We start from the raw sequence: 27,875 nt of genomic DNA, 5'->3' as shown, positions 1-27,875 counted from the left end.
ATTTATGAAGTTTTCTACTAAGTTTGTTCCCAGAAATGGGCACATCAGTGTTCTTAGTTCTCACCAGAATGTAAACTTCAGTAGGGTAACCATCTTTGTCTGTTGTATCCCAAGAACCAAAAGGGTTGCCTGACCGGGAGAAGGCACTTAGTAAATAATTGTTGGTTGAATACTCAGAGCAGGTGTAATACTGGCCAGAACCAGCCTCCTTGGTCAAGAAGTTCCCCTTCAGAAACTCCCTCCACGGAGAAGAGTGATTGGAGAAAAATGAGCACAAAGGAGTTTCTAAACCCAAAATAATTTCAGTCTGTGCGTTTCAAAGACCCATTTGATGATGCTCATCAGGCAATTATGGCAGAACAATTGGCATTTTCCCACCACAGTTTATTTACAAAAGACATGGTAATGAAGCCGTATTGGAAGTCTCTCATCCGGGAGGGGGAGGGAGGCTGGCTCCTGTTGCCATTTGATCCAATTATCTCCTTCACTCAGGAGAGGAGATGAGACAGTGTAATGAGGAGTCCCCCAGGTCTGAAAGGGAGACATTTCTCCCTGGGCTTTCTCTCTCCGGGCTTTGAGAGCGCGAGTTCCTGGAGCCGGCAGCAGCCCCTCTGCCAGTGCACTGTCTCCCGGGCCCCCGCGGAAGGCCTGCCCACAGCGCTGAGGGCACAGGAGAGCCCGTTCGTCTGCCGGCAACACCTCCCTGGAATGCCGGGTGTTCTGTTTCAGCCAGAGCAGGGCATTTACGAAGGGCCAAATTCCCTCTGATTAATCTCTACTGAGATCCCTTTTCTTCTTGGTGACAGAGAAGAGAGACTGGTCTGAAAGGCATGAGTGTATTTTCAGAAATTAAGATAAATTGATACGTTAAAAAAAAAGACAAATTGATACGTGCCATCAGGGCTGATGGATTAATAATTTGGCTCCAATTTCAGACCAGGCCATCTATCCCGATGGGAAAACCCCAGAAAAGATGTTCCGAAGGCTCTGAAATTTCTAGGAGAGTCATTGACTCTTTTTTTTCCCCCTCTCTCTCTCAGCCAATAGAGCTTCTTTTTCCAAAAGGCACAGTCACATATGAGAGTTCTCCTGCTTGGCAGTTAGACTCTTCCCAGTTCTAGTGGGCGGATAAATCTTTAACCCTGTAGCCTGGCCTACACCCACCTCCATGAGCTGCTTACCGCCCCTTGCTTTCTCTCCACTCTCCTCCGCATTGCGTTAGTCTGGACGCTTGGTAACAGGTCACCAAAATCCCAGTCAATCTGACCCCAGTCTGACTTAAGCAAAAAAAATCAGAATTGATTGGCCCACACAACTGAAATTCCAGGGTAGATCCTCCAGACCCGGCTGGATCCAGGGACTAACCCATCTCATCTAGGCTCCATTTCGCTTAGTCCCTCAGCTCTGCTTTGATCTGGGTTGGCTTTCCTCTCAGGCAAGTTTTCACTTGTGGAAATACCCAGCAGCCCAGTGGGAAAAGAGTTTCTATTTCCCATCATTCCTGTAGTAAGTCCCCAAGTCGAGTCTCATTGGCCTTCTGGTCCCTTGCCCCTCCCTGCGCAATGTTCTGATCTGTCAACTGCAGCCTGAGTTTGATTGGTCACATGCCCATCCTGGAGCTGGGAAAGTGGGATGAGCTGGCTCCCTAAAGGAAAGCCCAGGCATTGTGTGCAGAAGGGGGAATGGAGGTGGGGCAGGGCAAACCACCGATGTCCACCTGACCCAGCCATACAGAACGGCTTACAAGCCCCAGGCTCACATGCCTGGCTATCTTTGAAGGCACGCACTGTTCATTTTTCCTGAAATGCCCTTCCTTAGTCTGGCCAACCCACAGTCATCCTTCTGGGTTCAGCTCATCTATATGGCGTCCTCTCAGCCTTACCTGAGCTCCCTGTGATGCTTAGGGACCACCCGAATGTCACTCCCAGCATGGCACCCAGTACCTCCTGTTGACAGGACCCAAGGGTTGGCCTGTCTCCCCCACTGCACTCTGAGCTTCCTCGAGGCAGGGAGTGGGTTTTGTTCATCTCTATACCCCAGTTTCTGGCCCAGAATAGGTGTTTTAGATAACTGTTAGTGGCATCAATTCCTATCTTATATAACTTCCTTCATCCTGCCCTTCCCAGGTTTACATCTGCATCTTTGGGTGATGGCGATGTGGCAGGAGAGGTACTCAGTGAGAAGGCAGGGCACTGGCTTCTCGTCTCTGCTCTCTGTCCACCTGGAGACCCTGGACCAATTGCTTGATCTCTCTGGCCCTCACATCCCAGATGGTGCTGTTAGAGTTTTCCTTCCTACCCAAGAGAGGCTCGAATAAGATGCTGTGTAGAAAGCCCTTGGCCTTACGTGGATGAGAGGGTGGTTGGATTAGAGGTGGTGGCGGCAGGACCAGCAGAAAAGGGACCTGCACAGTGTCCCCAGGAGGCTGAAGTTAGGATGTCTTCAACTTTGAGGTCCAGGAGAGGAGAAGTGTCCATGGGACAACGTGGCTGAGCTGGCGTGAGAAAGATGTGGGCCTTGACGCAATGTAAGTGGATATATCTTTTGTTAGCAGTTTGGCAGAATCCGTTACATTTCAAAGCAAGCACATTCTTTTACCCAAAATTTCACGCCCAGGAGTTTAGCCAAGAGAGATAGAGCAAAGATTGAGGTAGGAGCTATCTGTTGAAGCATTACTTACGAAAGGGGAAGACTGAAAATGACCTAAATGTACATCCTTAGGGGATAAATAAGTTAAAGCACATCCCAACAGTGAAACATTATGTAAAAGAAGTTAGATGCCTCCAAAATTAAGTTTTAAAAAAAGATGTGAAAATTTTGTTTTTATGTATGTATATATAGTCTCGTGTTTAATCTTAAAAATATGACAAATGCAAACAAAAAAAAACTGAGAAGAATCTCCTTCTAGTTTACTGAGCACCCACATGCAGTAACGTGGGGCCCCGTGCCCCCCCATTTTATAGATGAGGAAACTGAGTCTTGGGTTAAATCCTTCCACAATGTCACGTGGTTGGAACAGGGATTTCAGCCCTGCTGTCTGACTTCAGACTGATCCTTTGCCTTGATGTACTCTGACCCACGGTGCCACGGAAGCTTCCCATCCCTTGGGGCATCGGGGGTGGGAGGGCTACAGTGTGGCTGTCCCTTTCTGCTTCATTGTTTCTGTAACATTGAATGCGTTCATCATCAGTACATATCACTTCTGTAATCAGGAGAAAAATTAATATTTTTTTTAACCGAGAAGAAGGGAAGACTGTTGTTTCTGCAGCCTCCCGGCCCACCCCTCCTCCGCCCCATAGACATCCCAGTGCTTCGTTTGGGCCATTTGCAAGTTCAGGGATGAGATTCTCCCCCAAGTGAGGTCTACAGAGAAGGGAGTCACGGTGAGGAGACCCCCAGGGAAGGATGGAGACCCCAAGCGCACCTCTGCAGGGTCTGTTCCAGGAGACAAGGGCAGCAGCCTGCTGCCCTTGGAGAGAAAGATGGAGACGTTCAGAAGGTCCCTTGGGGCAGGCTCGCTTGAGCAAGGGAGTGACAGAAAGCCACACGAGGGAACGAGGGAAAGCCTTGTTCCGAGAGGGAAACCCACCACATCTGAGCAGAGGCAGGAGGCCTCAGTGATGGGTGGGTCTGCATAGTCCAACACTGATACAGTTACCAAAGGCCAACCCAGCCCCAGACTGCTGTGGGCAGATTTAAAAAAAGGAAACTCTCAGATTTTCCTTCCTTGGAACTCACGTGTCATCAGGGGGGTTGAGGGAAATAGGGTGTATGAAAAGGAAGTAGTATGCATACCAGAAACGGGTGAGGAGTGATGTTGTGACCTGGTGCCCCAGGTTCTTAGGGGACAGGGCCAGGGTCCCTCAGCTGGAAGGTGGCAGAGCCAGGGCTAAATCCCAGAGTCCTAACTCTAAGCCCAGTGCTCATTTCATTCCACCTGGTGGGAGGGGGCAGCCTAGAGAGAGGCCACTGCTACAGGGAGGCCCCAGAAGTCAGGACCAGCCCCGAGGGGGTTAAGTTGCCACCCAGGAGGGCCTTCGGGGCCCCCACGCAACTGCCAGCCTGCCATCGCCTCTCCCCATCCCTTCCACCACCCGCTCCCAGCCCCCTCTGACTCAGACCAGCTGCAGTGTCGCTGCCGGGAACCCAGCGCTAGCTCCTTCCTTCGCTGGGTTATCCGAGGATGCTGGGAACTTGCTCTGCCGCATGTAGAATTTTCCTCCCAGCCACATGTACCCAGACTTTCTAAGAGCTGTCTGCCAAGAACAGGGAAGGCATTCTGCTCCTGACTTTGAGCAGCCATTTGAAATTCCATGGGTGTCTCTGCCCCTCCCACCATTCCTCCAGGAAGATGGCTCGGAAGCCCGAGGGTCACCTGTGGTACCTCGCTCCCTAACCAGCCACGTGCCCATCTCTTCATGCCTCGGTCTTTTATTGCTAAAAATGGAGATAACAACTTCTTCAGAGGTTTGTTATAAAAACTAAATGGTAGGGACTTCCCCGGCAGTCCAGTGGTTAAGACTCCATCTCTCAATGCAGGGGCACAGGTTCGATCCCTGGTCAGGGATCCCACATGCCACAAGGCGAGGCCAAAAATAAAAATAAAAAGTTAAATGGTATAAAACGTTTGTTTAGCCTGGAGACAGACAAAAAGAAGGCAGTCAGTGAATGGTAGCTGTTTGGATCAGAACCTTCGTGTTAAAAAAGAAGGCAGGGGGCTTCCCTGGTGGCGCAGTGGTTGAGAGTCCGCCTGCCAATGCAGGGGACACGGGTTCGTGCCCTGGTCTGGGAAGATGCCACATGCCACGGAGCGGCTAGGCCCGTGAGCCATGGTGGCTGAGCCTGCATGTCCGGAGCCTGTGCTCCGCAACGGGAGAGGCCACAACAGTGAGAGGCCCGCGTACTGCAAAAAAAAAAGAAAAAAGTAGGCAGAACGGCGCGGGATAGTACATTGGCTTTGGAATCAAACCACCTGGGTTCAGGTGAAAGCTCCATCAGCTAGTGGCTGTGTGACCTTGGGAAAGTGACTTAACCTCTCTGGACTTCTTCATCTGTAAAGTGGCAATAGAATGATCCTTATTGCATAGTGTCGGTGTGAGCATACTATTAATCAAAATGTGTTAAAAGCTTAGCTCAGTGCCTGGCATATTGTAAATTATCAATTATGATAGCTGTTAACGTTGGCATTGTGGTCGATGTGTATGGGCTGCAGTTGCAGGAAGACAGGTGTGGAAGGAGCTTTGAGGCCGGCAAGACAGAGGCCAAAGACCTTGGCTCCAGGCCCAGCTCTGGAATGAACTCTGAGTGAGACCTGGGACAGTTCACCTGCCCTTTCTGCCGAACCTTTACTTCCTCATTGAAAGGACACTAATAACCCCAAACTCACAGGGCTGTCTAGAGACACAGTGTGAACTGGCAGGCACCACTGTCCTGAGAGGGGCTGTCACTAATCCAGGAGGCACTAGTTCTCAAAGTGTGGTCCCCAGCTCAGCAGCACCAGCATCACCTGGGAACTTGTTAGAAATGTAAATTCTCAGATCCCATGGAGACCTGCTGAGTCAGACATCCTAGGGGCGGGACCCAGCAGTCTGTGTTTTAGCAAGCTCTCCGGGTGACTCTGATGCTCACTCGAGACTGAAAATCGTGGCTGTAATCAGTAGGTAAGGTCTTGTACAGAGTGGATGCTCAGGCTGGGGTGTGGAAAGATAAGTAATGGGTAGGTTGGTTGGCAGGGTTGGCCCACAGGTACCAACACCTTCACCCCACTTTCAAGGCTCTATGTCATTGGTCCACCCTTGGCTGCCAGTTTCTGTTCCATCTCTTCTTTTTTTTTTTTTAATTAATTAATTTATTTTTTTGGATCTTCGTTTCTGTGTGAGGGCTTTCTGCAGTTGCGGCGAGCGGGGGCCACTCTTCATCGCGGTGTGCGGGCCTCTCACTGTCACGGCCTCTCCCGTTGCAGAACACAGGCTCCAGATGCGCAGGCTCAGTAGTTGTGGCTCACGGGCCTAGTTGCTCCGCGACATGTGAGATCTTCGAAGACCAGGGCTCCAACCCGTGTCCCCTGCATTGGCAGGCAGATTCTTAACCACTGAGCCACCAGGGAAGCCCCCATCTCTTCCAATAGGGTTTTAGAGCAAGGCTGACCAGTGACCAGGCTATGTGTGAATGAATGAATGAACGAATGAATGTTTGTACTGGGCTGCATTGTTCATGGAAAGAAAAGCACATGTGCCCAAGAGAGCAGAAATGTGAGTGCACTGCAGCTGGCTCTCAGCAGCAGGCACATGTAGTGTCCAGGGGGTGTGGAGGGGATTGGAGGTGACCAGAGCAGGGGGCAGAGACCTTGACTGCAAGCCCAGGGTAACCCCTTTGTCCTGCAGGTAATACAAATGCCAAGAGGGGTCTTTGTGGAAGACCATGATAGGGTCAGGACCAGGCTTTAGAAAGATCAAAGGTGCAGTCTCAGATCTGCCTAGTTCTGGGGGCCCCCACCCTGGAATCCACTCTGGGCTCTGCCACTTAAGAGCTGAGGAGCCCTGGGGAAGGCACTGGACCTCGCTAGGCCTCGCTTTCCTCATGTGTAAGAGGCATGCCAGTACCTCCCTCACTGGGTGGTTGGGAGATTGTGCTATTTCAAATATGAACCAAAACCTAACAGATCCTGCAACTTAAGTGAATTCATTTATTAAAGAAAAAAAAGCCCTAATCTAAGGCAACCACCCCCCATTTTTTGGCCAAGTTGACTATAAACACCTCAGGAGGGCTTCCCTGGTGGCGCAGTGGTTGAGAGTCCGCCTGTCGATGCAGGGGACACGGGTTCGTGCCCCGGTCCGGGAAGATCCCACATGCCACGAAGCGGCTGGGCCCGTGAGCCATGGCCGCTGAGCCTGCATGTCCAGAGCCTGTGCTCTGCAACAGGAGAGGCCACAACAGTGAGAGGCCCGTGTACCACACACACACACAAAAAAACACCTCAGGGTATTGTTTTTCTTTATTTAATTAATTAATTTATTTATTTTTGGCTGCATTGCGTCTTCGTTGCTGCACACGAGCTTTCTCTAGTTGCGGCGATCAGGGGCTACTCTTCGTTGGTGGTGCACAGGCTGCTCATTGCGGTAGCTTCTCTTGTTGCCGAGCACGGCCTCTAGGTACGTGGGCTTCAGTAGTTACAGCACGTGGACTCAGTAGTTGTGGCTCGCGGGCTCCAGAGCGCAGGTCAGTAGCTGTGGCACACGGGCTTAGTTGCTCCGTGGCATGTAGGATCCTCCCGGACCAGAGCTCGAACCCGTGTCCCCTGCATTGGCAGGCGGCTTCTTAACTACTGTGCCACCAGGGAAGCCCCAGGATACTGTTGAAACAGTCAGATATTCAATTTATTAATTTAGCTACACATATGCTTAATACTATATTATATAAAATCATATATTAATCTAGAAGTAAATTTAAATGGATTTTAAAAGAAAAATAAAATTGGGTTTTTTCCTGCTCTTTTACCAACTGTACCCTGTAACCAGTATAAGCATCTAAAATTAACATGAGTGAGATCCTTTCATGCTGGTGAGACTTCCTGAAACAGTATCTTGTTGTACAAAACAAACTAATATGTTCAAAATCATATGAACTTACAGAAGACATGGATCCAACACCGTTCCTTCTTTTCTGAAGGGAAACTGCGTGGCATATTTGTGGCGCCCACCACCAGTAGCGCCAGCCACCATGTGCCCAGGTAGCACCATTAGGATTGCTCAGAGTCATCTATGCTTCAGAATTACCTCATTCCAGCCTCATCACAACCCTAGGAGGGAGGCACAATAATACATCCCATACTGCAGGTGAGGAAACTGAGGCTTTCAGATTCATGAAACTTGCTTAAGAGCCAGAACCAAGCTCATCACGGCTACGCTGTGTTCTTCCTAAGCTCAGAGATAATGCAGGATAATTGGTGGCGATTATTCTTTTAATTGCATATTAATGGTGCAGCTCCCAAGCGCAACTGAACAGGGTTTGGACTTCATCGGGGTCCTCAGCCGAGCTGCCAGCAGCAAAAGCCATGGCTGACCGGTGTCTTCTCCCCTCCCTGGGCAGGTAGGGTGCCCATCCATTACTGACTGGTTTCCAGGCAGCAGTTTCCTTGAGAGAGAGGTTTCGCCCCACCCCTGCTCACTCGCGGTCCCCTCAGCAGGATGGCCCCTTTGCCACGCACTCACCAGGGCCCACTGTGTCTTCCTGAAGCTCATCACCACTCATTTCTTTCCTCCTCAGTTTAGGAGGTAAGAGCGACTAATTGTCTTTTATAGACACTGTAATGAAGCCTGTCATCACACAAAAGAAGTTTGCTAATAAAGTAAATCAAAGCAGCAGTGAAATGAATGGGGAGCAAGCTTTTACAATTAGATTTGTACTTGTCTAGTGGCATGGTGCTTCCAGGGAGAAGACTGTTCCACAGGAGAAAACAGCACCAAGGAACGAGATGGCAGGGTGTGTTTGGAAACTCCTTATGGTGGAACAAGGCTCCTGGAGCAGACAGCTGCACCCCCTGCGGGGATGGAGACTAGGAAGGGCATGGAGGGGAGGGAGGGAAGAAAGCTGACAGCAGAGAGGGGCTGCAAGATGTCATCTCAGTGGCCTGTCTTTGTCCCCATCCATATATGACGGGGTCCCGGCCAAACACGGTTGCAGCTGCTGACAGCTCTGCAGCTCCCCTTCTCTCTGCCACCAGCTGGGCTCTTCTGCCGGTGTATTACTTGGGGGAGAGGCGAAGACCCTCAGGCAACCAAGCCCCGTGACGGTACCCCACCCGCCTGGCACTGTCATTCTCCTGGTCAGTTGCAGGTTCTGCCACGAAGTCTGTTTGAAAAACTCCATCATGTCTCTGAGCTTCACTTTATCCATTTGGGAAATCAGGCCATAGGATAAAAAAATACCATGGTGTTGGGCAGAAGGGCAAATACTGTATCATTTCAAGGTGGTGGTATTTCTCGTTCTTTCGCAAATAGAAATGACTAACATTAATCAGGTTTGCTATGGCCAGGCGTCAGGCTGAGCGCTCTTCACAGCTTGTCTCAGTCCATCTCAGCAGCCTTGCAAGGTAGCAGTGACCGTCATCCCCAGGTCACACGGCTGCACTGGTGGCGTTGGGATAGGAAAACAGTGCTGTGGTTTCTGTGGGTCTTGGGTGGCTGCTGCCTCAGCTGTGAAGGGAGGGAGGTGGGCCTGAAGGTACACAGGTAGGTGACATGGACCATGAGCTGAACCTGGAGTCCAGGACCAGATCTGCCCAGCTCCCCAGCCCACGGCAAGTCATGCTGTAATTGCATGCCTCCAGCTTTTATCATGTCCCGGGATGGAGAGTCCCCTCCAGTCTGGGGATCCTGCCAGATAAGCAGCAAACACCATAGGGGTGGTGCCTGCTGTGTGTGATGTGTTCTGGGGGGCCAGAGGGAGTTCTGAAGGGTTGAGTGTACCCTGAGCTGGGCCCCTCTCAGACGGCTCAGGTGCTCCCAGAGGACTCAGGGCTTGGTAGCAGCTTTTGCTGAACAGGTGTGCGTCTCTCTAAAGGCAGTTCGAGTTCTGACTCAGCCGTCAAGAGAGTCATGTCCAGGGCAGGGAAGCCGTGGAGTAAACCCATCGTCCAAAGCCAGCACTCCTCCTGGGCTGCAGACATCCCAGGAATCTGAGGGCATTTTGGATGCCTCAAACCTCTGAGTAGATCAAGGTCACCCTGGTCCCTCAGGAACCTTCCGGCTGATGGCCAGCGTGGTCAGGGCCAAAGAAACCCGAGGTCACAGCACAGGGAAGGATTTGGAAATTGATAATCCGTCTGCATAAAGGAAGGTTCCCTGCCAAGCAGAGCCAGAGACATAGCCTCATTAGCTAATGTGAGTTTAATATGGAGTCGAGAGAGCTGGACACCGGCCTAGTCAGCTGCCCAGGAGACATTCACAAATAGAGCAGGGTAAGGTGTCCTCCACCTGCTCAGTGTTACTCTGCCTTCCAAAAGGCAAGGGCAGCCCAGCAGCGACCTGGGCAATATCCACCAGACAAAAACATTGCTTCCACATCAGTCACTTTGTATAAAGGGAGAGTTATTGTAACAGGATGCTGGCGCCTGATCAATGTCTCCTGCTTTGAAAATCAACTTCTTGGCTTGGCCTTGACATTAATCTACCATCAGGAGCCCATTATCTCAAGACCAATGTTCTGTTCTATTGACTGGCTCGATGGTTTTTTTCTCCCCCAACATCAGAATATAATTGCATTTCTCCAGGCAGCATTTCCACTAATTGCAGCCCCACGCATGCCTATCCCCTGTGGGAAGCCCAGGACAGAGTCCATCTGGGGTGGGGAGGAGACAGTTGCTGGCGGGAAGTGATGGGGGACTGAGGCCCCTCAAGTGTGCAAGGAGCCCTTCTAGAGCCCCTGAATTAATCAAGATACGGAGCCAAGTCCCCAGAATCCTGTCAAGCAGTTCAAGGTGGAAAAGGGTCTTTTGCACGGCATCGGGGTTGTAGATATTCCCACTCCTGCTCTTCACTCCACAAATGAGGGAATACAGTAATGAAATTAATAATAAATGTCCCAAATCCAGCCGTGTCCCACCATCGCCACAGTCCCACAGACCCTAAGCCATGACTGCTTTGTATCTACAAAAGTCCCCTAGACCTTCCCTCTCCCAGTCCTGTACCCTACAGGCCATCCTGCACTCCACAGAGTCATCTTTGGAAAAGAGAGGTGGATTGTGTTGTCTCCCTCACTGAAGACTTGCAGTGAAGACTCCTAGTTCTGCTGCAAGAGACCCTTATGATTGTCCCACTCACCTCTATGACCTCCCCTCCCCTCACTCCTGTCTTTGCAACCTCTGCTCCAGGCCTCTGGCTCCCTACCCCAGGGCCTTTGCACTCGCTTTTCTCTCCACCTGCTCTCTCACCCTTCAGATCTTTATTTTATTTTACCTTCTCATCATTTAAGTCTCGCCTCAAATACTCCTTTCTAGGTGAGGCTTTCCCTGACAGGTGGGGGTAGCACAGCATCCCATCCATCCATCCAGTGAGTCCATCCGGTTACCTTGCTTTGGCTTCCATAGATCACACATCACCATCTGAAAGTCCCTGTATTAGTTATCTACTGCCACAGGAAAACATAATCTTAAAGCCGTAATAGACAGTTATTATCTCAGAGTTTGTGCAGGTCAGGGATTTGTGCGTGGCTTAGCAAAATACTTCTGCCTGGGTCTTTCATGAGGTTATAGTCAGGGTATCAGCCAGGGCTGTGGTCATCTGAAGGCTTGACTGGGGCTGGAGGAGACTTTTTTTAAATATATTTATTTATTTATTTATTTATTTGTCTCACTGGGTCTTAGTTGCAGCACATGGGATCTTTAGTTGCGGCATGCAAACTCCTAGTTGCAGCATGCATGCGGGATCTAGTTCCCCAACCAGGGATGGAACGCGGGCCCCCTGTATTGGAAGCACAGAGTCTTAGCCACTGGACCAGCAGGGAAGTCCCTGGAGGAGCCACTTCTAAGATGGCTCATTCACGTGGTGGGAAGGTTAGCACTATTAGCAGGAGGCTTCAGCTCCTCACCACCTGTACCTCTCCATGGGGCTGCTTGAGTGTCCTCACAACATGGCAGCTGGCTGCCCCAAAGCAAGTGATCCCAGGGAGCAAGGTGGGAGCCACAGTGTCCTTCGTCATTTCTGTAGTATCCTGTTGGTTACACAGGTCAGTCCTCATGTGCTTCATTTGGGAGGGTGCAAACAGCAGGAGGCAGGGATCATTGGGGGCTTCTCGGAGTCTGGCCACCACACTCCGCCTCCATGAGAGCAGGGGCCTTGGCCAACTTATTCACTGCTGTATGTGCCCAGCCGCATGTGTGGCATGTAGCAGGCACTCCATAAATATCAGTCAAACGTATGAACCCATCATTTGTAGTATCTCACAGCGCTGTGACTGGGTGCCAGGTCCTGTGCTAATAAGCACCTTACCTACAATACCGCATCCCCTGAGCCTGCCTCATTTAATCCTTTACAAGTGAGGAAACTGAGACTCAGAGAAGTTAGGTGCCTTGATCCAACTCACAAAGCTGTATAGTGGCTGAGTCAGGATTTGAACCCAGGACTGCCAGAGGGGGTCTGTTTAGGCTGGGCCCCTCAGTGGTTTGATTGTACTTGTTAAGAATTCCCACACTGTTGTCAGACCAGGGTTCCAACTCAGGAGATCTCTGTGATACCGGTTGTGGAGGGAGACACAAGAAGCATCAGCTGCCACACCACAGGCAGCCTTGCCCATGAGCCACCCTGCAGGAGAGTCAGGGCAGGGAGGCAGGGGACTGCTCAGGGTGACCCAGCAAGATCTAGAAGGAAACAACAGCATTTAATGCCAGAGTCGGCAAATGCACAGCCTGTGTGCCACCTTGTCCCCTGTCATACCTGCGGACAGCATCACGAAGTGATCACCACAGTCTTTCCCACAGAGCCCCCGATACCCCCTCACAATTCTCACACTTGTCCAGAGCTCAGACTCTAGAGTCAGCCCAAGCTGGCTCTGAATTCTGGCTCCACCATGTACCAACCCTGTGACCTTAGAGAAGTTTCTTAGCTTCTCTGAGCCTCGGTTTCTCCATCTGTAAAATGGAGCTCTGTTACTACCTACTTTATGGGTTTTCTGACGAGGCTTCCGTGCAGCTGTGCGTGCGAAGCCCATATCGTAGCGTTTGGCCATGAGTAAGCACTCGATGCCGTGAGCTGTTTTTACTGCTGTGTTTTCCTACGTCCCTAGTTCTGTGAATGGGGGCTTTGGTACACAGTCCACGCTGATGCTTCCGATGAATGCACAAAGGAACGCTCGCCTTTGAGGAGGCCATGAATCGGAGGCAGAAATATCATCTTCTCTCACTTCTCACCCTGCAGGTGTGGATGTGTGGAGGCCGCATGGAGGACATTCCCTGCTCCAGGGTGGGCCATATCTACAGGAAGTACGTGCCCTACAAGGTCCCCGCCGGAGTCAGCCTGGCCCGGGTAAGGTGGTGGCTTTCCTAGGGGGTGAGATGTTGGCCTACAACCATCGGCGGAGCAGAGACACCCCATGCCCTAGGCCTAATGGTCCCTAGGAGTGAGGATGTGCCCCTCCCCCCACCCTCCAGGTGAAATCCAGTTTAAAAGAACTTACTTATGCGAATTCCCTGGCGGTCCAGTGGTTGGGACTCCGCACTTTCAATGCTGAGGCTATGGGTTTAAGCCCTGGCTGGGGAACTAAGATCCCACAAGCCTCGCAGTGTGGCAAACATAAATAAACATAGAAGAACTTACTTAAAGCCCTGCTTAGTCACTTATTAGCTCTGTGACCTTGGAAGGGTTGCTCTAAGGCTCTGTTCACTCCTTTGCTTCAAGGAAGCTCATTTTTTTCCAACTCTTAGCATGGCCGGGAGAATTAAGGAGATAATGCAGTTTCCCAAAGTGTGACCAATAAGGTGATTTTAGGTGGTCAATATTTTTATTTCCATGTGTTGAAATTAATGTGGATTAGTGTAGCAAATTCATGATTTCACTGACATTATTACTTAGGATAAAGCTAAAGTAGGTACAAAGTTAGACTAGGGATGATTTAAAGAAACATGTTGGGTAAAATTTAATACAGGTGGAGTGGTGTGTTTGGGAAAGACTGAGATGGCACTTAAAAGCTCCTGGCACAGCGATGGTTAATAAATGTTAGCGTCTTTCTCTTCTCACCGCCTCTCCACTTTCATGCCAAAAATTCTGTGTCACACTGTTTTAGTGCCTTAAGATGGTTTATATCAGTCATTGGTCGAATTAAAGTGGCACTATCTACAAACGGAAGTGTAAGCCAGAAGTTTTTGTTTTGTGTTATTAATATTTCACTAAACCTTAATAACAAAATTTTAAAATCTTAAGGGTCTTGAAAAAAATCAAGGTGACCCCAAAAGAACAACGAAGAGGTGGGAGGGTCCCCAGAGGGTAAAGAGAGCCGCAGGGAGGTTTGGTGGGATCTGGAAAGGTTTCCACACATAAGACCCCTCCCGACAGCGCCCACCCCCCCACCCCACCCCCGCGAGCCTGTTTGGCTTCAGTCCACACAGCCTCCTTCTGCCCAGGCCACTGCCTCCCCTTCCCCCATCACCTGACAATCAACGACGTGCAGAATTGTAGCCTCTGGGTCTCGGAAGGGCCCTTGTCCTGCGACTTACAAGAAAGACCAAGAGGCTCAGAGAGGCAGCTGTCTCCCCGAGCTCCATCCAAGGGTGGGATGCTGGGCTCTGGAGGCGGCCGGGGCTGCTATGGGGACCGGCGTTGCTATGGGGACCGGCGTTGAGGAAAAAGAGAGCCAGCAATGCCCTCTAGTGGTCGAAGGTTCCAACGACAGCCGTACCAGCCATCCGCGCTTGGGACAGCCCTCTCACGTGGGGTGCGAGGTCTAGTTCAGCAGGAGAGGCAGGAATCACGTTTCATCTGAAATACCGTTGGCAACCCCAGAGGAAGGAGCCACGCGGGAAAACCGCAGAGTCGCTCAGTAAGCCCAAGACTGCGACTCTTCCAACTACTAGGGACTGTGGAACCATTAGGACAGTCCTCTGACCCCTGAGCAGGACCACTCCCGAAAGCATCCTTTCCCTATCCAGAGCTGTCACTTATCGATATAAGACTCGCCCGGTAAAGACACACCACCACCTCCTGTTCATAGATCCACAGATGAACTGTAGTAACACATTAAAAACTTCCTGAGCCAGGCATTGTGCAAAGCATCTTACATACTTACCTCACTTAGTTCTCACTTGTTTTTAATCCCCATTTTAGAGATGAGGACAGTGAAATGTAGAGGCACAAAGAAACTAGAGCCATAATTCAAACCCACTTAGGTCTGACCAGTGCCTGGCACAGAGTGGTCGTCCTTTAAATAGCGACTGCTATTGTCATCAGCAGTATTAGTGTCAGCATCAATATTAGCAAGACTGGAAAGGTGACTTCAATGTCTTATCTGAATTCTGGGTTTTCACATGTTAACTCCTTCTTTCACCTGATTTTTCACCTGATTCAGACTGAATCAGCCTCCTGTTGACTTTCAACCAGCTCAGTCTGAGCGGTGCCCATGTAGGTTGGTAGGACCAAAGGTGCCTGAATCAAGCTCTCCTAACTTTTTATTACAATATCTAACCACCCTGTCTTAGTTGCAGATCATATTTTACATGTGTGTTCAGTGTTTTAACAACCAGATCCTTCTAGAGTGTTGTCTCCTAGAACATCATACTGATAGATTTGAGGAGAGGTATCCTAAAAGCCCCAAGAGAGCCAGATAAAGAGGGAAACCAAAGTCTTACTAAAGGTGTACAGATTCCAGAAGGACAAATAGCCAGGGAGCGGTGGAGCAGCAATTCAGGAAGGATGAACTGGCCACCAGCTTGCCTGCCTCAAGAAGAAGGAGCCAGTCTTAATTTATTTACTAAATGTGCTAAGATCCTTCTCGTCTGTGCCTCTGGGCAAGGGGCCTTTGGGAAGGCAGTAACAGAAACCCACTCAAACTTGGCAAAACAAAAGTTGATTTTTGTTTGGAGACTTATTCCAAGATTCTGGACAATTCTCTGTGATCCAAACTCAAGAAAAGCAGGGGGGCCTCAGACAGGACTGGGACCCAGAACTAGGAAGGTGTTAGGAGTAGGGATTAGAGGAGCACACCGCCTGCTAAAATCCCAGAGTCCTTTTCATGACTCTAGCAAGGGGAGAGGTAATAGAAATAAACGTAAAGTCCCTTACTTTGGCCCAGTAACTGTACAAAAGTTCAAGATCTGGGAGAAATGACTTACTAAGCCATGTCTGGAAAATGCAATATTCATTAAAATAGTAATTCAAGTATCATTTAAAATTAGAATATTATTTGATTTGATCCTTTAGAAAGAATCCTGGTGAATTTCAACACCTTTCCTTGGTCAGATTGGCCATCCTCGCCTGTGGTTGGAGAAGAAACCACGGTGGTCTCTCATCGTCCCTGTGGCTTGAGCAAATCAGACAGTGAGCCAGAGGACCTGGGTGGCAAGGCAGGAGAAGGAGACTTCAGATGTGCAGGCCCCCCTTAGGCCTTCAGCTTCCTCTGGGCACAGTTTTAAATTAAACCCAGCCTCTGCCCTGCAGGGGCCTGAGGGGGATAACAATGTTCCTGAACTGATTTCTGACCCACTGTTGACCTCTTCAGCACTCAGAAAAAATGAGACAGTGGCAAGGAAATTTTGTAGTTTCCCAGTCCCAAACTCAGAGCCAGCAAAAGTGAGGAGTTGGTGGATTTGGGCTTCGATACCAGGGCCTTCCTCCTGTGAGCTTCCTTCCTCCTTACTCAGGAGTTGGCAAACTATTTTTGTGTGACCCGTAAGCTAAGGATGGTTTTTACATTTTTAAATAGCTGAGGGGGGAAAAAATCAAAATAATATTTTGTGACATATGAAAAAATCAAATTTCAGTGTCCATAACTTCTGACAGCCACACCCATTCACTTACGTAGTGTCTAGGGCTGCTTTATAGCTACATCAGAGTTGAGACCACATGGTCTGCAAAGCCTAAAATATTTACTGTCTCGCCCTGTACAGAAAACATTTGCCAGCCGCAGCCTTACCTTCTGCTTCTAGGGCAGTCATTTACACTAAGGTGTGAGTGATTGATAACAGCCTAAAGTGCTAACTTGCTTTTACCCTTCAGAAGGAAATCTGGATTGCAGTAGGGGGAAAATGATATGATAAAGCCTAGAGAATTAAAGCAGGGGAGGTATCCTGGCAACAGCCTGGGGTTGGAGGAAGATGTTGGGAACAGGGAATTTCCCCTGAACCGTGATGCTTTGCTCTTCCAAGAAAAGTAAGAGGTTCTCCGCAGATGGGATCTACACTGCAGGTGGAGTGAGGGATTTTCATCACAGTTACACAGAAGAATTCACTTTTCCTCTCCTCCAAGTCTACTCACAAACAGGATGTTTCCTCACCTGCTGCTGCCTCTACTTGCCAGTAATATGGTTGTCATTTTGTATTGATTATCTTTGTGTTTTGTAATCAAAGTAGCAACCTTAACACCTCAAAGGATTGTTAAAAATTCCAGCTGCTGAGGGAATTTTACCTTCTGGTTGCAAATTATAATTCGTTCTTACCAGGCAACTTGGGCAGCACTCTTAGTTGAATGTGACAAAACCCAACTCAAATGGGTTAAGCAGAAAGGGAATTTACTGACTCATGTAAATGGAAAGCTCTGAGGTAGTTCTGGCTTCAGACATGGCTGGATTCGGGAACCAAAAGAAGCAATGTGTTCCCGGTTCTAACCCTCAGCTCTGCCTCATTCTGGGTTGACTTCAACCTTGGACAGGCTTTCCAAATGGCCCAGCAGCTCTCGGCATCTTACCCACCAGATCTTACCCAGCAAAGTCCCCATAGTTACCAAAAAAAAAAAAAAAATCCAGGACTGATGCCTCTCGATTCTGATTGGCTTGGCCCAGGTCACATGCCCACTGCTGGCCAATCCCTATGTCTGGGCTATCTATATTCCCATTGGCCAGGCTGGGTCATATGCCTTTCCTTCAGCCACAGGAGATAATAGTGAGGCAGGGGTGGGTCCCCAAAGGAAAATCAGTGGGAGGCAATCTGTAGAAAAAGAGGGGATGCAAGATGGGCAAGAAAACCAGCAGCAGTGTATTATTCAGCCGTAAGTTGTAGAGTCCTTAAAACATGCATAAATAATAAATAGAAATATAGAAGACTTAAAAACACGGTGGGGCTGTGGTCCTTGATGCAGCATAAAATAAGAAAGGTTGACCTCCACCTCCAGTACTCTTTGTACCCACTTTTCTCCTCGGCCCTTCGGAGAGCCTGACCCTTGCCCCTGCCTATCCCGTCCAGAACCTGAAGCGAGTGGCAGAGGTGTGGATGGACGAGTACGCGGAGCACATCTACCAGCGCCGGCCCGAGTACCGCCACCTCTCCGCTGGAGATGTAACTGCACAGAAAAAGCTCCGCAGCTCCCTTAACTGCAAGAGTTTCAAGTGGTTTATGACCAAGATCGCCTGGGACCTGCCCAAATTCTACCCACCTGTGGAGCCCCCGGCCGCAGCGTGGGGTGAGGTGAGTCTGAAGGGCCAGGCAAGCCACATAATTGGGGCCCGGCGCAAAATGCACGTGCAGACCCCAGGTGCAGAGGTCAGAGAAAAAAGTGCCGGTAACACAGCATTGTAAATCAACTATATTTCAGTAAAAAAATTTTTTAAAAAAACAAAAACTTATCGTCATCTAAAAAGTGCCAGTGGAGGTATAAAATACAAAACTTTTTACTTTCTTTCGGTGGTCTCTTAGCCTTGTGGTGGTGTTTTTGTTTGTTTGCTTTTGAATGTTATAAGTAGAGAAAAATTAAAACTTTAAATGATTAGTGTGAATTTTACCATTCATCTTCATACTCTGCAGTGCCAGTTTTAAAGGCAATGAATTTTACCATTCATCTTCATACTCTGCAGTGCCAGTTTTAAAGGCAATGAATTTTACCATTCATCTTCATACTCTGCAGTGCCAGTTTTAAAGGCAATGAGAGCATTTACCGTGTGCACAGTTGGTGAGATTTCACAGTCTGTATTTCAAACCTTGTCCATGCATTTGTATTTTTTACCAGAGCAGTGGAAACACTGCAGAAAACTAACTCAGCTGTTTTTATTTCACTTCTTGATAATGTACACGTCCTATCAACTGTCTCTACCTTGGGCTTACTGATGAATGAGAAAGAACTGAAGGGAAAGGAACTGTGGATTGCCCCCCTCCTTCCCTTTGCTTCTGTGCTGTTATCTTCTGCTGAAGTAGTTGGCTCATCCAGAGAAGCATCACAGAAAGGACATGATAGGGCTCCCCAGTCCCTCCTGTGTCTTTGACCAGCATTCCTCTTTGTGCAGCTGAAGCCAGTTCTGATTGGAAAGGAGGGCGTGGCCTCTGGGACATGCCAGCGCCCCCACTGAGTCACAGCCACGACACACTCACCCTGTTCTCCCTTTGAGTCCTGCTGAACTCACCTGCATGTGGGACCCCAGGATTCTGTGCTTGCAGGGACTCACAGTAGCTGTCTGTGAACTTGGCAGAAAGGAACGGCAGATGCTCACAGAGCATGTGTCACCTCTGCTCACGTGCATGCTCTATTCCCCCATCAGATTTCACTTGCAGGTTTCAAAGATAAAATTACTAGAAAGTTAAAGACAGTGACAGCAGAGCTTTAAACCAAACACAGGACTTCCCTGGTGGTGCAGTGGTTGAGAGTCCGCCTGCCAATGCAGGGGACACGGGTTCGAGCCCTGGTCCGGGAAGATCCCACATGCCACGGAGCAGCTAAGCCCATGCACCACAACTACTGAGCCTGTGCTGTAGAGCCCGCGAGCCACAACTCCTGAGTCCGCGTGCCGCAACTACTGGAGCCCATGCTCCACAACAAAGAGAAGCCCCTGCAATGAGAAGCCTGCGCAACACAACTAGAGAAAGCCCGCGAGCAGCAACAAAGACCCAGCACAGCCATAAATAAATAAATAAATAAATGTATTAAAAAACAAACAACAAACACAGACTCTGAGTGAGGGACCCTGTGCTCTTGCCCTTGTCACACACCCATGGAACTGGTCCTGCTGGAGGAGGCAGACAGTCTGTCACCACATCCTGGGCGTGGCTCCTGGCTCCGGTTGAGAGCACCCACTCGCTTAGAGATGGATATATGGGGGCTTGTGGAGGGGAAGCATAAGCATTAGCGCTCCTGTTTTAAGTGACAGAAGTCCATTTTAAAGTGAAAAGGGGGGCTTTATTGATTCTCACAGGAAACTTGGATAGCTGTGGCTTCAGCTGTGAACACCTGGATCCAGGGAGCTCAAATGATGTCAGTCTCTTTTTCTCCTGCTTAACTGTGCTTCCTTTTGTGTTGGCCTCATGCCGCGAGTAGCAAGACTGGCTCCCAGAAGCTTCAGGCTGAGAAATCCCAAGCTTGGCCCAACCCAGCAGAAAGTAAAGACCTCTTTCCCAGTGGAGCCAGCAAAGGTCCAGGATTGAAATCTTATCCTTGGATCCTGCACCAATCACTGTGGCCATTGGAAGAAGGGGGAAGCAAGGGTAGGATGGATGCTCTGGCCACGGGATGGGCCAGGAGCCATGGCCCTGTGGAAAATCAGGGCATTTTTACCAGAGGTGGAGAGACACGCGTTGGGCCGGCAGAAACATCAGATGTTACTTGTTCAGATTCACACAGCAACTTAGAGGGACCGTTCCCAACTAAGCCATCTGCCGAGCCCCGCCCAACACCAGCATGAGTTTTCTAGACAAGGTGTCATCTTGATTTCCCTCATGAAGCTCTTCATTTCTTTGCCACTCTATTGGCTTTCTCCCCCGTGTTTGTTCAGGTCCTCCAAGAAGCAGACACCAAGATGGGACTAGACGTGCAAGAGACTTACTGGGGCAACACTTGAGGAAAGAATTGAGCAGGGAGGCGGGGAGAGCTGTCAGACCGTGAAGCTGGGGAAGAAGGGTCCCAGCCTGCAGTGAGGCTCTACTGAAGTCTGGCCGTGTTAACAGGCAGTCTTCTGGCCAAATCACCTGCCAGAGGAGCGCACATCTCGCGGGGGTGGGCCTACCTCCCTCAAACGCTGGCTGGGGGCAGCGCCGGGGAGCGTGGCCTCCTCTCGGACACGGTGGTGGATGCAGAACACGGCAGCTGGGTGGTCAGACCCCCGCAGCGGGCCATTGGAGTTGACCTTTTCTGAGCCCAGACACCCCCTACCCCTCAGTCGAACGAGGAGCCACGTCTGTGAAGTAGGAGCTGCACGATGTGGTGCCAGCACCTGGCACGGTGGCTTTTGCCTGCTGTCTGTGCTGGCTGGCCACGCGATTGCCGGGGCCTCCACGCTCCCACGGCGCTCTTCCCCGCACGCCCCCACCCATCTTAGTGAGACCACTGTTGCTCTTTGGATCTTCCCATTCACCCGCCCTAAAAGGCAGAGTCTCCAAGGTCTGACAGCAAAGACCCTACAACTTTTCTAGAGTGGTTTTCAAGGCATAGTGTCTAGATCACCTGGAATGAGGGAAAAATTTGATCCCTGGACCTGTTGGGTCAAATTCTCTGGGAGAGGAGCCAGGGAATCCTCCTTTCAACAGCCCCTCCCCTCCAGGCACCGGCCACCACCCCAGGACTCTGCGTGCTCTAAGACAAAGCAGGGTTTAGCAGAGCGGCTCTGTGTTCCTTTATTGAGGGGCTCAGGGCCCGCCCACCAGCCCAGGGCAAGCTTTATTAGGATAATTCAGCACTCAGCCCATATGATGCCTCTGCCTTGTTTCCCTCCCCCCACCCCAGCAGGGGCCCAGGCAGGTATCTCGAGGTGGCTAACTGGTCCACTCTTTGCTTCTTTCTTGTCCAGATCCGCAATGTGGGCACAGGGCTTTGTGCAGACACGAAGCATGGGGCCCTGGGCTCCCCACTGAGGCTGGAGAGCTGCGTCCGGGGCCGAGGGGAGGCCGCCTGGAACAACATGCAGGTAAGGGCCGCTCCTCAGGACCAGTAGTCGGGCTCTCTGTGCCATCGCGGCCTGCAGTGCTCACTCACATGGTCAGGACTGGGAGGGAGAGGCCACGGGTCGACGATGAGTCTCGGGACTTCCCTGGTGGCGCAGTGGTTAAGAATCCACCTGCCAATGCAGGGGACAAGGGTTCAATCCCTGCTCCAGGAAGATCCCACATGCTGCGGAGCGACTAAGCCCGTGCACCACAGCTTCTGAGCCTGTGCTCTAGAGCCCGGGAGCCACAACTACTCAGCCCGCGCACCACAACTACTGAGCCCATGTGCCACAGCTACTGAAGCCCGTGCACCCTAGGCCCCATGGTCCGCACCAAGAGAAGCCACCACAGTGAGAAGCCCACACACCGCAACGAAGAGTAGCCCCCGCTTGCCGCAACTAAAGAAAGCCCACACGCAGCAAAGAAGACCCAACGCAGCCAAAAATTTTTAAAAAAGACTTCATGCTTCCAATTCAGGGGGCGTGGGTTCGATCCTGGTTGGGGAGCTAAGATCTCACATAGCACGGCCAAAAAGATGAATCACAGGTCAGCCCAGGGTACACATTATAAGAGCCTCCTGAGCACCTTGGAAAGAGGAACCCTGCACATCAGTCTGGACTATTGGTTACAAATGACAGACACCCAGCCCAAGTGGCCATCAACAGAAAGACGGAGTTACCGGCTGGTGTCACTGAAAAGTCTAAATGATGTCATCAGGATCTCTCTAGGGTCTCAGCTCTGCTTCCCTCTCCGTTGGCTCCATTCTTAACCTGGCTGTCTTCCCACGTGGTGGCAGATGTGACCACCAGCAGCATAGGCTGCCAGCCCCTCAGTGGAAAGGCATGTCCTTCCCAAGAGTTCTGGAGAAGTCCTGGGGCTCTCACATGTTGGGTTTCCTGAGCCAGTGTTGATGGGGGTGTGATACAGTCCTCTTACTGACCTGGGCCAGGAATAATGCCTGTTCTCACCAGCCCGAGTGGAAAACACCCTGGTTCTATCAAAGAAATTGACATTGTAGTTGAAAATATTCCCACAAAGAAAATTACAGGCTCAGATAGAGTTACTGGTGAATTCTCTCAAATGCTTAAAGAAGATAAGTTACTGATTCTACAGAAACTCTTCAGGAAAAGGAGGGAATACGTCCCACCTCATTTTATGAGGCCAGCATTACCTTAATAGCAAAACCAGACTAAAACATTATAAGAAAACCACAGAGCAATATCCCTCATGAACATAATGCAAAAGTTCTAAACAAAAGTTTAGAAAATTATATCCAACAATATATGAAAAGGGTAATACATCATGGTTAAGTGTAATTTATCCCAGGAATGAATGGTTGGTTTAACATTAGAAAATTAATCAATATGATTCACCATTAACAAAATGAAAAAGAAAACCATATGATCACCTCAGCACACCTAGAAAAACCATTTGACAAAATCTAACATCCATTTCTAATAAAAACTCTCAGCAAACCAGTACTAGAAAGGAACTTCCTCAACTTGATAAAGGGCATCTGTAAAAATTCTACAGCTAACATCATATTTCATGGTAAAAATCTGAATGCTTTCCCACTAAGATCAGGAACAAAACAGGGATTCCAATCTTATCATTTCTATGTGACAGTGTTCTGGAGGTTCTAACCTGTGGCAAGAAAAAATAATTTCATCCAGGTGGGAAGTAAAGAACAAAAACTGTCTTTATTTGCAGAGTATGTGATCATCTATGTAGAAAATTCAATAAAATCTACAGAGAAGCTACCAGAACTAATAGCTGAGTTTAGCAAAGTTGCATGATACAAAAGTAAGTTGTTTCTCTATATACTAATAATGAAGAATCAGAAGTTAAAATTAAAAACAAGCATTTACAATGACAAGAAATATGAAATAGGTGTGAAACTGACAAAAGATGTGAAAAGCCTGTGTACCGAAAACTACAAAATATTGCTGATAGAAACTAAAGAAGTTCTAAATAAATGAAGATACATACCGTGTTCATAGGTTGGTAGACTCAATAATTGATATCAATTCTATCCAAAGAAATATATAAATTCAACAGAATCCTAACATTGTAGTAGGCTTTTTTGTAAAAATTGAAAAACTGATTCTAAAATTCATATGGAAAATGGACAGGACATAGAATAGCCAAAACAAAATTTCAAAAGAAGTACAAAGTTAAAGACTAACACTGATTTCAAGATGTATCGTAAAATGTCAGTAATTAAAGGTGTCATATTGACATAAAGAAAGATAAATGGGGCTTCCCTGGTGGCGCAGTGGTTGAGAGTCCACCTGCCGATGCAGGGGACATGGGTTCGTGCCCCGGTCTGGGAACATCCCACATGCTGCAGAGCGGCTGGGCCCGTGAGCCATGGCCGCTGAGCCTGCGCATCCGGAGCCTGTGCTTCGCAACGGGAGAGGCCACAACAGTGAGAGGCCCGCGTACCGCAAAAAAAAAAAAAGAAAGATAAATGGAACAGAATAGAGAGTCCAAAAATAGACCCACACGTATGTGGACAACCAACTTTTACAGATGTTCAAAGGAAATTTAGTGCACAAAATATAATCTTTTCAACAAGTGGTGCATATCCATATGCAAAAAAATTTTTTCAATAAATACCTTAGACTATATACAAAAATTAACTCAAAATGGAGCATTGACCTAAACATAAAACCTAAAACAAAATATTTTAGAAGAAAACATAGGCAAAGTGTTTGTGACCTTGGTAACCCAAGCCATGATTTCTTAGATACAACACCAAAAGACAATTCATAAAAGAAAAAAATTGATAAATTGGACTTCTTCAAAATGAAAAACTTCTGTTTTTTAAAAGATACTGTTGAGGGCTTCCCTGGTGGCGCAGTGGTTGAGAGTCTGCCTGCCGATGCAGAGGACACGGGTTCGTGCCCCGGTCCGGGAAGATCCCACATGCCGCAGAGCGGCTGGGCCTGTGAGCCATGGCCGTTGAGCCTGCGCGTCTAGAGCCTGTGCTCCACAATGGGAGAGGCCACAGCAGTGAGAGGCCTGAGTACCGCAAAAAAAAAAAAAAAAAGTTAAAAGATACTGTTGAGAAAATAGAACAGCAAGCTATAGAAGGAAAATGTTTACAAAGCGTATATCTGATAAAGAACTTATATTTAGAGTATAAAATTTCTCAAAACTTAATAAGAAAATAAGCAAGGCAATTTAAAAATGGGCAAAAGGTATGTACAGACATTTTTAGCAAAGAAGGCATGTCAGTGGCAAATAAACACATCAAACATGCTTAAGTTCATAGTTATTAGAGAAATGGAAATTAAAATGATAATCTATTAAAAAGACTGACCATACCAAGGGTTGGCAAGGATGTAGATGAATTGGAACCATGCACACAGTGCTGGTGGGAGTGCGACTGGTACAACCACTTTGGAAACCAGTTTGGCAATTTCTTAGAAAGTTACACATGGATCCAGGCATCCCTTTTCAAGGGATTTATCCACGAGGGAAGAAATTATGTATACGTCCATACAATGGCTGGTACACATGTGTTCATAGCAACTCTATTTGATATAACCAAAAACTGGAAACAACCCAAATGTCCAAGAACAGGTAAACTGAGTACCATGCAGTGAAATAATACTTGACCATAACAGGGAATGAACTACTAATAAATGTTGTTATAACATGGATGAATCTCAACAGAATTGTGTTGAGTGAAATAAATCAGACAAAAAAATACATACTGTCTGATTCCTTTTATATAAAATTCTAGAAATTGTGACCTAATCTCTAGTGATGGGAAGCAGAGGAGTGATTGCCTAGGGGCATGAGGAGTGGAGAGGGACAGGGGGAAAAGATTACAGAGGCACGTGAGGGTGCTTTTGGGGTGATGGATACATCCACTACCTTGATGATGATGATGGTTTCACGGTGTCAACTATGTCAAAATGTATCACACACGGGGCTTCCCTGGTGGCGCAGTGGTTGAGAGTCCGCCTGCCGATGCAGGGGACATGGGTTCGTGCCCCGGTCCGGGAAGATCCCACGTGCTGTGGAGCGGCTAGGCCTGTGAGCCATGGCCGCTGAGCCTGCGCGTCCAGAGCCTGTGCTCCGCAACAGGAGAGGCTGCAACAGTGAAAGGCCCGCGCACCGCAAAAAAAAAAAAAAGTATCAAACTGTACACTTAAATGTGGGCAATTTATCGCATGCCAAATATTGTTCAGTAAAGCTGCTGAAAAGAAAGTTTATCGACCAAATGCCATATGTGAACCTGGTTTGGATCCTGATTCAAACAGACTGACTGTGAAAAGAGAGGTATAAGGCAGTCTGAGAACACTTGAACTCAAGATATTTGATGACATGGAAGATTCTGTGATAACTTTTCATTGTTATCATGGCATTTACTGAAGTCATGACACCTGGTGTGGTAGGATGTCCAGGATTTGCTTCAGAATAACGTTGTGGGTGGGATATGGTGAGGGAAAGCTGTAACAAGATTTGCCGTGAGTTGGTAATCCTCGAAGCTGGGTCACTGGGACAGGTGTGGTCAATAAACTTTTTTCTGGACTCCTGTGTTTAAAATTCCCCATGATTACAAAAAAAGAGAGTCCCCTAGCTTTGCCGTCCATCTCACGATGTGCCTGTGTGTACAGGTGTTCACCTTCACCTGGAGAGAGGACATCCGGCCTGGAGACCCCCAGCACACCAAGAAGTTCTGCTTCGATGCCATCTCCCACACCAGCCCCGTCACCCTCTACGACTGCCACAGCATGAAGGGCAACCAGCTGTGGAAGTACCGCCAAGTAAGACAGGGTGTGGGGGGAACAGGGAAGCCTGCTCAATTTAAAAAAAAAAAATGTAATGCCTCATTCCTGCTCCCCAGAGCCCCTCCCTCACGTGTTTGTTCCACAGACCTACCATGCCCGACTCTCCAGTCATCAAGAGAAAGCAGAAATTCAACTGTTTATTTGAAGTCTCTGGAATCTTAAACGTTGGCAGCTGAGCCCATTTCTTAAAAAAAAACCACCTTGAAAGCCAATGAAATTTGACTGGAGATAGGCAGTGATTAGGGCCCCGACCCGGAAGTGGCAGGCATCACTTCTGCCCGCATCCCAGTGGGCACAGCTTAGGCATGTGACAAGGCCAGCTGCAAGGGAGGCGGGCAGCGCCCACTGTGTGCTCGAGAGGAGAGCCAGACAGGTCTGCGAGCCTCCCTGCCTCCTTGCTGTTACTGCTGCTGCTGTTTGTTCACCTCCCCAGCGTGGCCCGGCTGATAACCTGCCTGTTTTGCAGGACCAGACCCTGTATCACCCCGTCAGCGGCAGTTGCATGGACTGCAGTGAACGTGACCACAGGATCTTCATGAACACCTGCAACCCCTCCTCTCCCACTCAGCAGTGGCTGTTTGAACACACCAACTCAACAGTCTTGGAAAAATTCAATAGCAACTGAGCCTTCACGTTCCCGTGGCAGGCCTGGCAGGGTCCTCTCCGGCATTCACTGCAGCCTCCCTCTCCCAAGAGAGGCAGGGCTTCTGCGGACTCCGTCACATAAAAGCTGCTGACCAGCCGGGCCAGGGCAGAGGGGGCGCTTGAAGCTGGGCCAGGTGTCTGCCTGGCCCTGCAGGCCCAGAGTGGTGGAGCCGGGATAGAGAGCAGACCCCACAAGAGGCCCCGCCCAAGAGCAGAGCCTGCTGCACCCCTGGCGGCATCATGGAAATCCAGGAGAGCCTTTTCAACTTTGTCACCACGTTCCCTTGAGCATTATGCAGGAGGACTGCCAGGGCAGCCCTAGACCACCCTAAAATGAGTCCTCTGAGGCTGCCTAGCCTTCAGGTGGCTCATACATGACATTCCTGCAGAGAGAGAGGCAAATTCTGTCTGTAGGGGGGGCAGCTTTTAGCACCAGTGCCACCCATCTGCAGCAGAAGGGAAAAAGTCTTTCTCGGGGCCACTGGTTTCAGCCTTTGAATTTCTGCCTGCCCAGCGTCTGTTCTCTGTCACAGCCCCAGGAGATGCAGTCAGTCGAAAGCTGTGCCTCGGGCCCTCCGAGTGTACAATGCTGACCACTGGCCAACTGCCAGGCCTGGGGGCAGCAGCGCGACTCGCAGATATTCCTTTGCAGCCGTGGACAGACGGGATGTCTCCCCTTGCTCTCAGGGTACTCGAAATGCCCATTTTAGTGCTCTCCGGGCACAAGGACAGCCCAGCCACCAGCTTTTCAGGACTGTGTTTCAGATGGCCTTGGGCCTGTGGCACGGGCCCAGTAGAAAACCTCCAAACTAGAAATTCTGGCTGAATTTCCCTCATCTGTGCTTCCATCTCCCCCCCCCACCCCCCCACCCCTCTCTCTCTCT

At 49.3% G+C, this 27,875-nt stretch overlaps 1 protein-coding gene across 4 annotated transcripts in view; it reads left to right on the top strand.

Moving 5' to 3' along the window:
• The window catches only part of GALNT10 (polypeptide N-acetylgalactosaminyltransferase 10), a 218,662-nt gene extending 190,810 nt beyond the window's left edge, over nt 1-27,852 (top strand). For 3 of the 4 annotated variants that reach the window (XM_024760164.1, XM_024760165.1, XM_024760166.1), the window contains 5 exons: nt 12,912-13,019; nt 17,882-18,103; nt 21,406-21,522; nt 26,173-26,322; nt 26,813-26,971. In XM_024760164.1, coding sequence (XP_024615932.1) covers nt 12,912-13,019; nt 17,882-18,103; nt 21,406-21,522; nt 26,173-26,322; nt 26,813-26,971 — 756 coding nt within the window. Of the gene's footprint in view, nt 1-12,911; nt 13,020-17,881; nt 18,104-21,405; nt 21,523-26,172; nt 26,323-26,812 lie in introns of all 4 variants that reach the window. The other variant, XM_024760163.1, reaches the window with a different exon arrangement.
• Nucleotides 27,853-27,875: the final 23 nt, after the last annotated feature.

The sequence above is a fragment of the Neophocaena asiaeorientalis genome, unplaced genomic scaffold, assembly GCF_003031525.2.
Source record: "Neophocaena asiaeorientalis asiaeorientalis breed wild unplaced genomic scaffold, Neophocaena_asiaeorientalis_V1.1 scaffold336, whole genome shotgun sequence".
NCBI lineage: Eukaryota > Metazoa > Chordata > Mammalia > Artiodactyla > Phocoenidae > Neophocaena > Neophocaena asiaeorientalis.
The sequence above is the reverse complement of the archived record's forward strand: the minus strand, read 5'-3'. Positions and strand labels throughout refer to the sequence as shown.